At 40.3% G+C, this 12,292-nt stretch overlaps 2 protein-coding genes across 8 annotated transcripts in view; one reads left to right on the forward strand and one right to left on the reverse strand.

The window, feature by feature from the left end:
• Positions 1-986, reverse strand: part of PEX3 (peroxisomal biogenesis factor 3) — a 46,339-nt gene extending 45,353 nt beyond the window's left edge. For both annotated transcript variants that reach the window (XM_033235210.1, XM_033235211.1), the window contains exon 1: positions 678-986. In XM_033235210.1, coding sequence (XP_033091101.1) covers positions 678-750 — 73 coding nt within the window. In that variant the 5' untranslated portion in view covers positions 751-986. The remainder of the gene's footprint in view (positions 1-677) is intronic.
• ADAT2 (adenosine deaminase tRNA specific 2) overlaps positions 792-12,292 on the forward strand; it is a 41,912-nt gene continuing 30,411 nt past the window's right edge. The window contains exons 1-2 of one of the 6 annotated variants that reach the window (XM_033235215.1): positions 1,086-1,227; positions 4,422-4,485. Coding sequence is in view for 3 of the 6 variants with exons in the window: in XM_033235213.1 (XP_033091104.1) it covers positions 1,132-1,227 (96 nt within the window). In the remaining 3 variants the exon portion in view is untranslated. Of the gene's footprint in view, positions 1,228-4,421; positions 4,486-12,292 lie in introns of all 6 variants that reach the window. The other 5 variants (XM_033235213.1, XM_033235216.1, XR_004442929.1 and 2 more) reach the window with 5 other exon arrangements.

Genomic DNA, 12,292 nt, shown 5'->3' on the forward strand with positions numbered 1-12,292 from the left:
CTTGAAGATCCTGAGGAAGATTGCGCAGTATCCCTCAAGCATTTTTCTTACTGCCACAGTTTGTATTCTAAAATGGCAGAAACAGAGCTAAAATATTGATTTGTTTTTCTTTAATCCGTATCTTTCAGTCCTTCAGGACAACTGCGCTGTTTTCAAAAATTCAAATCGACTTTAACCACCACCTAGATTATCATTAAACTCCCTCCCCTAGATTATTATTAAACTCCTGAGAGTTTATTATTATTACTTATTTATTTATCATTTATTATTAAACCACCTCCCCTAGATTATTATTAAACTCCTGAGAAGGGTGAGAGCCATAGTGCCAAGAGTGCCAAGCAGCAATGAAGAATCTCACAGGAAAGCAGAATTTTTTAAAAAAAGTTCCTGTAACAGAAACTTAAATTGTAATGAATTCTCCAAAGGTCCGTGAGAAAAAAGGATAGGTGAGAAACAGAGTTAAGAGGCGGTGACAGGGCAAAGGGCACAGAGGCATTTCTTAACTGCACAGATGGGAGAACCCTTGAGGTTGGCCACCTCCCTTTCCATCCCATGGTTGATAGAATCCCCTCTACAGATCCCAGACTAGGATCGCCCCGGCCTGTTCTTATTTTAAAAAAAGCCACCTCTCCCACTCACTTCTCCCAATGCCCCCTTTCAAGAACGTTGTCACCCACCTCCAAGGACCGTGCCCAGGAAGATGCATTTCTTTTTGTGGCGTTTCAGAAAATTCCATACGGACCTCAGCATCTTTAGGCCCTAGGGGTGTGGGCTGACTATGGGTGAGGGGCTGCTTCACCGGGAAACTGTTTCTTCGTCACCTGGCCCAGATGACCAAGCAAGAGCGCCGTCGTCTCGCTCTGCGCTCTCCCGAAATCACAAACGTAGCTTTCCGCAGACTGTCACCGAAGCGGCGAGGGGGCGTGGACTAGAGCAAAGCAGCTGCGCTTTCTGCCGCTACCGCGGCGCAGCCGCCGCCACTCACTGGTCCGACACGCCCAGGTCCGTTCAGAAATCGCTCCCGAGTGCTTTTCCATTCGACTCCCCCGGAAACGGGGGCCCGGGCCCGCCGCGTTCCGCTGCCCGCGCTCCTCCTCCGCGGCGGCCTTTGGCGCTGAGTGGTGGCCGGGTATGGAGGCGAAGGCGGCGCCCAAGTCAGCTGCAGGCGGCGCGTGCTCGGTGTCGGCAGAGGAGACCGAAAAGTGGATGGAAGAGGCAATGCACATGGTGAGGAGCCCGGGAGGTGAATGCTGCGGGGTGGGACCTTTCTCCAGCCCTCACCCCAACCCCGGCATTTGAGCAAACGTTCTTTCTCGTCACCATAATTTTTGTGGCAGTCAGATGTTCTGGGTGAACAACTGGCTTTACTGCCTCGAAACTTTCTGTAGCTCATTCTCACAGTGGCTCTGGGCAAAGGAAAGGGAGGAAATACAGAAATTATTTGTTTCATTGGGCTGGAGTATGCTGCAGACTTAACATTCTGTCGCTGGCTGGCACGTGCTGCCTCCCTTTCCTTTCTGTGGTCACACTCTCCCATCTACAAAGTCACATTATTTGAGGTTTTGGCCCCTGGACCATGTCCAGCAGAAAGAAGGAAACTGAGAACGTTTCTGGTAGAGAGCAGTATGGAAACAAGTCCCTGTAGAATCGGTGTCTCGCATTCATTCATTCTTTACTCTGCCGTTTTACTTCCTTCCCTGACTCCCTTCAGGTCTGCGGAGTAAAGGGGGCTTTCAACGGAATGGTGTGTGCTAGCGAGCTTTTTAACTGGGAAAATAGTTTGTTTGTAAATATGTGTATTTACATTTTAATAACTGTACGTGCCACATGCCACATAATGACCTGTCGGTAAAGGTCGTTATCCTGGAGCATTAAATCTACTCACCTTAGCCCTATTGTCCCATCCAGGTACTAACCAGACCTGACCCTGCTCAGCTTCCGAGATCGGGGGACGTTCAGGGTGGTATGGAGGTAGACAACACTAGTCTCTATGTAGACTTCTGGGCTAAACATTTTTGCTACCTTTTAGGTTGACCTTGGGCTAGCACATGTAAATACATTTGTATACGTTTACAAACAAACTTATCCCAGTTAAGAAGCTCGCTAGCACTTTTCAGCTCCATTATAATCTATAGGACCACATATACAGCGGTGGTCCTATAGGATTATAACGGAGCTGAAAAGTTTCTATTGCCTAGTGACATGTAGCCCTCCTAACAAGTACCTTTTTTCCTTTAAGACCTTGAAGAAACATGTATATGCCAAAAGCCAAGAAGCAGCTGCCTCTTTAATCTTGTGTAGGAGGAGGTAAACTATGGAATCACATCCCTAGGTGTTTATAATACAATTAAGAGACAAAAATTTCAAAGCCAGAGAGGTCTAGAAATTCTTTGAAAACATCTATATGTTTAAAAAGATAAGATACAAAGTAGCATGGCCAGATGCAGTGGCTCATGCCTATAATCCCAACACTTTGGAAGGCAGAAGCAAGAGGATCTCTTGATCTCAAAAGTTGAAGAACAGCCTGGGTAACATAGCGAGACCCTGTCACTACTAAACAAAAATTTAAAAATTAGTAGGGCATGGTGGCATGTGCCTGCAGTCCCAGCTACTCAGGAGGCTGAGGCAGGAGGATTGCTTCAGCCTTGGAGGTTGAGGCTCCAGTGAGCCATGACTGTGCCACTGTACTCCAACCTGGGAGACAGAGCCAGACCCTGTCTCAAAAAAGAAAAAAAAATACAAAGTAAAGGAAATGGCAAAGAAGGAAAATATTTGCGACATATATAAAAGGACAGGTTTAATAACTATATTATATAATATATATTATATATTACAATTATATTATATTGTATATTATATATATTATATATATATATATATATATAAAATCTAAGTACTTTCCGAAGTAAGAGGAAATATGTATACCCTAATACTGAAAAGGTCAAAGGATATGAATATATTTCTTTTTAAAATGTCCTTTTATTTTTAAAAGTGTTTTTTTGTTTAGACAGGGTCTCTCTGTGTTGCCTAAACTGGTCTTGAACTCCTGGGCCCAGGCAGTCGTCCCACGTCAGCCTCCCAAAGTGCTGGGATTACAGGTGTGAGTCACCACACCTCACCTGAACATGATATTTCTAAAAGAAGTGACGAATAGCCAGCAAATGAATGAATACACAATTTCACTATTAATGAAATTCAAATTAAAATGATTCACAATTTTTCACCTGTTAAATTGGCAAACGTGAAAGCAATTTTAATGCTTGGTGATAATAAGGGTGTGCATGTCTGAGGTGTTTGTTGGTTGGGAGGAACTGAATTTAAAACACCCTTTTTTTAGGACAATTTGGCTAGGTAGATATAAAAGGCCTTAAAAGTGAGCTTATCGAGACCATCCTGACTAACACGGTGAAACCCCGTCTCTACTAAAAAGTAAAAAAAACTAGCCGGGCGAGGTGGCGGGCGCCTGTAGTCCCAGCTACTCGGGAGGCTGAGGCAGGAGAATGGCGTGAACCCGGGAGGCGGAGCTTGCAGTGAGCTGAGATCCGGCCACTGCACTCCAGCTTGGGCGACAGAGCGAGACTCCGTCTCAAAAAAAAAAAAAAAAAAAAAAAAAAAAAAGTGAGCTTATCCTTTGATCCAGTAATGCCCCCCGTTTTTTTTTCCCAAAGTGAAAATATTTTAATGTTTTCTTTTTCTGATTATGTAAATAATTCATGGTCATAAAAAATTCAAACTATAAAAAAGAGTTAACAAATTATGTAAAAATTACCTGACAGTCCTACCATTAGAGATAATACTGTTAGTGTTTTGGGAGCATCCTTCCATATCTCTCTGTCCATATGTAAACATCCATATGTACTTTTGCATAAATGGATTTACATGTTATCTTTTTGATTATCAGCACTTTTTTTTTGGTAGTCTTAATATATTAGTCCCTCCTCCCTACCTCATGGTATTTCTGTTGCTATGGAATGACTATCTAAAATGGGACAAAGGATGTATGTGCTTTGAAATTATATAGATACTCCTGTATTGCCTTCTAGAACCGTGATGCCCAATATCATAGCCACTAACCATGTGTGGCTGTTTAACTTTAAATTAATTAAGGTGAAATAAAATAAAATCCAGCTCCTCAGTTGTGTTAGGCACATTTCAAGTAGTCAGAAGCCACATATGACCACTGGCTACCATAATGGACAGTGTAGATCAAAGGATATTTCCATAACTACAAAAGGATTTGTTGGATAGCATATGAAGTTATCAACTTTACTACTTGTTAGGTTTCTTTCTGAGAGCTAAGCATAGCATCATCATAGGTTATTGTTTTAATCATCATAGCATGTTCAGCATAGCATTCTAAAGATAGGCTTGGAAAAAAAAATATGACTAAGTAATAGTGTTGCACTCTTGGTGTGTTCCAGATACTATGCTATGCACAGTGTTTTCATGTGGGCCATGTCATAAGCCCCACAGCAGCCCTGTCAGGTGAGTATTATTATGGTCCTCATTTTCAGATGGGGATATTGAAGCTGAGAAAGTTCAGTAACTTTCCCAAAGTTAGAGAGCTGGTGAGGATGGGGCTGTGACTTGAGCCCTGTCGTCTGCTGTCAAATACTGGCCTGGCCTGCCTCTTAGTGTTAGGCAGCTCACTGCTTGCCACCATATCCTCTGTTCTCTTTCTTCCTTTTCAGTTTCCTTACCCTGAATACTGTGTATCTACTGTGTAATTTAATTGGACATTTAGATTTTTTTCTTTTGTGAATTGCTGAGGCATATACTTTGCCCAATTTTACTAATAGTTTGATTTAAAAAATCGCACTGTAGGAGCTCTTTGTATTTTACAGCTGTTTCTAGGAATAATTCACAAGGAAGCAATAGAAATATTTATATAGAGATGTTCTTATTTATAATAGTGAAGAATTTGAATCACTTAAATGTCAAATAATAGGAAACTAGTTAGTTGAATCAAATATGTTCATAAGGAGAAATACTGTACAACTTTTACAAAATCATGTGATGAAAAAATATTACCCAATGTAGGGAAAGGTTAACAGTACATTTCTAAATGAAAAAGGCAGACTGCTGAACTGTTTATATAGTGTAAATCTATTTGACTTTTTAAAAACTATAAATATGTGTATTCAGGGCCTAGGGAAAAAAAAACAGAAAAAACCTCTGTTGCCTCAGAATAACAGGGATTATATTTTGGGGTATTGGGATTCCTAGTGTATTTTTTTTTGATATATGAGGTTTTTTTTTTTCAGTCCCTAAGTTCACCTTGAACATATCTTACTTTATAATTAGGAAAAAAGAAAGATTGACTATATATATATGTATAGAAAAAAATGTTGCAAGTTTTCTAGAAAAAAGTCAGTTGAATTTTTTTGTAGTATGCATTTTTGGGGCAGTTGGTATTAATATAACATTATGCTAGGCTCTGAGGGAAATTCAAAAAGAAAACAAACACCGCAGATACCATTTCAACAAATGTGGTATGATCACCATTTCAACAAATGTGGTATGATTAAGTTTTTGCTATGTGTTAGACCTCATGCTGGGTGCATAGGCTGCAGAGGTGAGCAAGAGAACCTTCACAGTGCCTGGATCTAGTGCTTGCCTTCCAGGAACATACTGTTTAATTGATGAAATTAAGCCATACACAGATGAAAAGGTTGGTAAGGAACATATCCAATGACCACAAGAGACAGTTATAAAGTGCTGTCACATAACAGCTGGCAAGGTCCTACAGCATGTCAGTTGAGATATATGGTAGAATTCCTTGTAAATTTTAAGGGGCCAAAAGGATGTGGGCTGGTTGAAAGGTTGATCCAAGCAAAGATACTGTCATGTACAAAGAAATCAAGAACTTTGTTTTGGGTTAGAAGGAGATCTAGCTATCTGTCTAGAACAGGGCTCCCTAACCTCGGGCTTAGGTTTAGGGGGATCTATGAGCCCTGAAACTATATATGAAATGTTATGTGCATGTGCCTTTTTCAAGTGGGACAGTCCATAACTTTCATCAGAGTCTAAAAGGGGATTTCGGCTCTGAAAAGGTTAATAACCTAAATGAATAATGAAAAGTTAGGTTGGTTTGGCTGGCCAGTGAGAGGATGGGTGGTAGTTGGGAGCCCTTCAGTGCCATATTGAAGAATTTAAAGTTGATGGAGTGAAAACAACATCACTTTTTAAACCCCTGAAGTTAAACTATATAACTGTTTCTGCTATTTACTCAAGAGTGTAATCACTCAGAAGAGAGTAGCAGAAACAGTTACGTAGTTTAACCTTTTGGACATGATGATGTTCTACCTGAGAGTTGTTCTGGCCAGCTTTGTTTGTTTCCCCTAATTTTTTGTCTTTATAGGAAATATTTCTTTGAGAACTCATCAGAGGCTGTGCAAACAAAGTCTGTCTCCATTTCTCCCCCTTTTATCATGACATCACTAGAAAGCAGTTTATAGTAGTAATGTCTTTGGAGAAAATAATAAACTATGAAGTCTCTTCTATCTAGGTGCTTTCATTATGTGTAACTGAGCAGGCCCTGACTAAAGAAAAAAAAGAAATTACATTCAAAGACAAAATAGAGACCAGTGTTTGGGCTGGAAAGAACAGAGATTTTATTCTTTAATTTTGAAGGTTGATCATTTGTTACTTTACGCAAGACGTAGTTGCAATTTTTAAATAGTATCTTACCTTGTTCTTTCCCTCTGAAAAAGGCAAGAAAGGTTAAACTCAAAGCTACCTGCACAAATTTCAGACCCATTTTGTCTGAGCTTTTTTGCATTTGTGAACAAGTGATCAGACTCGACAGTAGAATTGGTGGGAGTATTTGAAAGTATGATATGGGTACAGTGTGAAATTGATTTCCAGCTTAATTAAATCTATTGCGAACTTGTTAGTGAAGCAAATCTATGTGTTAATTGTTGACAAGGAGTTCCCCTCAACTCACTTTCATGGGGCTTTGTGTTATTCTCACTGCCCCCTCCCTTGCCTACCATTCTAGTTGCTTACCCACTCATCCTTAGCATGGCAGGCTCGGCCATTCCTCATCAATGACGTTATTTATCCTTTTAAAATATTCTAATCGCTCATATTTGCTCTCTATTTTGGACAGCAATGGAAGGAATTTCAGGAAAAAAAGTGTTACTCAAAATAAACGTGAAGACAGTATTGAGAGGAGTAAAATGAAATAAATTTGCTAGAAGGAAAAAGAGAAAAATGCAAAGGAAGGAATGGAAGGCACAAGCCCAGTAACATGGTGGCACGGGTGCTATCTCCAGGTGAACAAGAAAGAACTTGTAGGCAACAGGGAATCTCATCTCCCATCCCACCCATATCCTTTCCACTCAGCCCTGCATTCTCTTCTGCAGGTTTGAAATGGCCCACATAGCCAATGTAGAGCTCTTCAGGAGATATTTTTACAGAAAATCCTGATCACATGGTCTCTGTTTGTTTATTCTCTTGCAGTTTTTGTTTTTGTTTTTTGTTTTTTGTTTTGTTTTTTTAAAGACAGAGTTTCACTTTGTTGCCCAGGCTGTAATGCAATGGCACACTCTCGGCTTACTGCAACCTCTGCCTCCTGGGTTCAAGTGCTTCTCATGCCTAAGCCTCCTGAGTAGTTGGGATTATAGGCACTCACCCCCATGCCCAGCTAATTTTTGTATTTTTAGTAGAGATGGGGTTTCACAGTGTTGGCCAGGCTGGTCTCAAACTCCTGACCTCAGATGATCCACTTGCCTCTGCCTCCTAAAGTGCTGGCATTAGTGGCATGAGCTACTGTGCTCAGCCTATGTTTTACTTTTTTTAGAGATGGAGTCTCGCTGTGGAGTGTAGTGGCATGATCATAGCTCACTACAGCCTTGAACTCCTCTTACCATTTTTTTATCCTTAAAATTTCCATGTCTCACTCTCTTGCCAACTATTCTCTTTCATTTGGTCCCTTGATTCACTCTAAACTCAAGCTCTGATAAAGCAGCTGATCAGTGAAGTGTCTGTGGTTACTAAAGTAGAAGTTAGAGGCAGAACAGTGGCAGAGAGCCCTGGAATCTGGCCCTTGGTAGGTGTTCCACAAATGTTCATTGAACAAATGAATAAGTGGAGCCAGGTTGTCTATGCCCTAGTCCCAGCTCTCTCGCATGCACTAGTGTTATATATATATGTGTGTGTGTGTGTGTATATATATACACTGAGGCATAGGGAGATTTACATACTATGCCTCAGTTTACTCATCTGTAAAATGGGGAAGATCATTATAGGCTTGTAAATGAAATGAATTAATACTTACAAAATGCTTAAATTAGTCCTGGATCAAAGTAAGCTTTCAGTAAATTGTAAACTCTTATTTTCAAGCTCTCAGAACCAGAATACTTGAGATGTGGACAAAACATTACCTCTTAAGAGGTTTGTTAGGGAAAGTATAGCTGGAGTTAAAAATTTAACCTCTTAGAAAAGTCACTGTTCAAGCTACTGGTTTTCATCTCCACCATTCCCCCTAAATTGCCACTGCCTCACTGAATTAGACACACTTGACCACCTTCCTTCTTGGCCTAGTTTTTTTCTGGGATCGTCTGTAACACCAAATATTTCTCTAAACTCATTAAACATCTCTTCTTAATCTCCATTGCAAAATCCTTTTTGTTTACCTGTACTTATTTTTTTACTTTCATTTTGAAATAATTAGAAGTTCACGAGAAATTACAATAATAATATACTGGGAGGGCCCAAGTATCTAGTATCCTTCAGTGGTAACATCTTGCGTAGCTATAGTTCAGTATCAAAACCAGGAAAAATGCATTGAGAAAACTGCAGAGCTTATTAAGATGTCATCAGTTTTATTTGTACGTGTGTGTGTGTGTGTGTGCGCCTATGCAATTTTGTCATGTTTAGCTCTGTATAACCATCACTGGAACTGTTTCACTACCACATGGCTCCCTGTGCCACCTTTTTATAGCTGCAGCTTCTAATCTGTTCTCTATCTCTATAATTTTATAATTCAAAAATGTTGTCCACATGAATCTGTAACCATTTGGCTTGGCTTTCTCCATTCGGCATGATTCCCATGGGATCCATCCAAGTTGTTGAGATTATCGATAGTCCATTCCTTGTTATTGCTGCATTGCGTCCCATGGTACAGGTGTAGCATAGTTTGTTTAGCAGTTCACTCACTGAAGGGCATTTGAGTTGTTTCCAGTTTTTGGCTATTATGAATAAGGCTGTTATGAACATTTGTGCACACAGACATATATTGTGTGAATATAAGTTTTCATTTCTCTGGGGTAAATACTCAAGAGTGGAATTGTTGGATCATATGTTAAATGCATGTTTAGCTTTTTAAGAAACTGCCAAATTATCTTCCAGTGTAGCTGTACCATTTTATATTCCGACCAGCAGTATATGAGTAATATCATTTCTCCACAGCCTTGCCAGCATTTGGTGTTGATTTTACGTTTCACTTTAGTCATGCTGATGGGTGTGTAGTGATGTCTCATTGTGGTTTTAGTTCGCATTTCTCTACTGGCTAATGATGCAAAAACATCTTTTCGTGTACTTGTTTGCTATCTGTATTATCTTCTTTGGTGAAATGTCTGTCTTTTGCCTTCTCATATAGTTTGGATATTTGTTGCCTCCAAATTTCACATTGAAATTGAATCCCTGGTATTAGTAGCAGGGCCTGGTGGGAAGTTTGGATCATGGGGAGGATGGCTCATAAATCATTTTTATAGTAGCAAGTTCTCACTATATTATTATTATGAGAATATACCATCCCCTCTTTGCTTTCTTCTTCTCTTACCGTGTGATGCCTGCTCCCATTGCCTTCTGCCATGAGTGGAAGCTTCCTGAGGCCCTCACTGGAAGCAGATGCTGATACCATGCTTCTTGTACAGTCTGGAGAACTGTGAGCCAAATCAGCTTCTTTTCTTTTTTTTTTTTTTTTTTTTTTTTCTTTTGAGACGGAGTCTCGCTCTGTCACCCAGGCTGGAGTGCAGTGGCGCGATCTCGGCTCACTGCAAGCTCCGCCTCCCGGGTTTACGCCATTCTCCTGCCTCAGCCTCCCGAGTAGCTGGGACCACAGGCGCCCGCCATCTCGCCCGGCTAATTTTTTGTATTTTTTTTAGTAGAGACGGGGTTTCACCGTGTTAGCCAGGATGGTCTCGATCTCCTGACCTCGTGATCCACCCGTCTCGGCCTCCCAAAGTGCTGGGATTACAGGCTTGAGCCACCGCGCCCGGCCGCTTCTTTTCTTTATAAATTACCCAGCTTCAGGTATTCCTTTATGGCAATGCAAATGGATGAAAACAGTCTTTTTCTAATGGGATTATTATTTTACTGTTGAGTTTTAAGAGTCCTTTATATAGTCTAGATACTAGAGTTTTGCCAGAGATGTGGTTTGTAAGTATTTTTTGTTCCCATTTTAGCATGTTATTCTTCCTTTTTGCTGTGTGTATTAGTTTCCTATGGCTGCTGTAACAAATTATCACAAACATGGTGGCTAGAAACAACACAAGTTTATTCTCTTATAGTTCTAGAGGCCGGAAGTCTGAAATTTTAGTGAGCCCCAATCAAGGTTTTGGCAGGACTGAATAACTTCTGGAATCTTGCCTTTTCCAGGTACTGAAGTGACATTTATGACCCATTCCTCCATCTTCAAAGCCAGCAGTGCAGCATTTTCAAATCTCTCTCTCTTTCCTTCCATTATCACTTCGCCTCTTGCCTTCTGTGTCAGACATCTCTCTTAGGAGGACATTTGTGATTACATTTAGGGCCCACCTGGATAATTTGGGATAATCTCTCCATCTGAAGATCCTCAACAAATATTTTTTGCATTAATAAATGATTTGTCTCTTCTGTGTACCTGGATCTCTGTGTAATTCTACAATTACCTTAAATAAAATTATCAGTATAATAATTGCAATAGCTACACTGGTAGTTAGCATCTCCATCCTCCTTAACTGTCCATCTTCTTTCTGACTTTCTTCTCTATAGTAGCCTATGGTGCATTTGTCTATATTAACCAAACCTTGGGACTTTTCAAGCCTTTTGAACTTGCATAAACTGGATGTGCTTTAACCACTATCATAGAACTGGGACACAGCCGGCCTGTGGATAGTTCATAAAACAGTTCTGAATGCAGTCTTATTGCATCAGATACTGTCTCCTCACATCTCTCCATGCCCCATCTCTGACCCACCAACCAGGTGGAGAAAAGAGAGGTCCAGTTTGCTCCTGCTGTGGGCTTCTCCTTTCTCCTGTAATGGCCAAATGAAGAATAAGCGTCCTTTCAGCATGGTTGGAGTAACTGAGGAAATCCTGTATGCCTTATGATAGGAAGTTGTCACTAATTAAATAAAGTAGAACTGGAAGTAAGAGACTAGTGCAGGAGACAGAAGCCACTGTTTTAACAATGCCTTCAACTTTGCGCTTTGTATGGCCTATAATGTGTATAAGTACCTGCACTTAAGTGAGATTCAAATCTTCCAAAGTGTCTTCAGGGCTGCCACAGTAGGGAATACCTTGCCTTTCCAGAAACAGCTGTACAGCAGTTATATTCTTTTGACTGCATTGAGTTGGAAACGAATGTACACTAGTTCAAGGGTTGTACTCTTCCCTTATTCTGATTCTCAGAGGCAGTATCAGGTTATACCAAGGCGTAACCTGCCTGCTTAAACTCTCTGCCTGAAGGTAGAGTTAATTTTCCTAGGGTCCAGAGCTGCTATCATGAGGCAAGAAGAAAAATGAATGGCCTGTGATAAAGGGAACTTTGAAAATATAATAATTGGTTTGCCATTCCTGGGATGGTAGTCATGGAAGTGTTCCTAAACTTATTTTTCTCATTGATTTTTTTCAGTTGAAGTATACTTTATATACAGTGAAATGCACAGGTTGTAAATGTATCCTTCAATCCATTTTGAATAATGCAAACATCTGTGTAATCCATGTCTTTATCAAGATCCAGAAAGTTTTCACCACCTCAGAAAATTTTTTTGTGTACCTCCCCAATCAATCTGCACATCCTCCTCCATGAAGCAACCACTGTTCCAGTTTCTGTCCTTGTAGTTTAATCTGTTGTAGTACTTTGTGCAAAAGGAATCATATAGTATGTGTGCTTTTGTGTGTGACTTCCTTTACTTAGCATGTCTATGAGGCTCATCCATGTTGTCACAGTGTCAGTAGTTCCTTTTTATTGCCGACTAGTATTCCCTTATATGAATAGGACACAGTTTGTTTATCCATTTTCTTGTTGATGGCCACCTGTGCAATTTCAGGTTTTGGCTATTAACATTCTTTTTCAAGGTTT

Source organism: Trachypithecus francoisi, unplaced genomic scaffold (assembly GCF_009764315.1).
Source record: "Trachypithecus francoisi isolate TF-2019V2 unplaced genomic scaffold, Tfra_2.0 Lachesis_group15, whole genome shotgun sequence".
NCBI lineage: Eukaryota > Metazoa > Chordata > Mammalia > Primates > Cercopithecidae > Trachypithecus > Trachypithecus francoisi.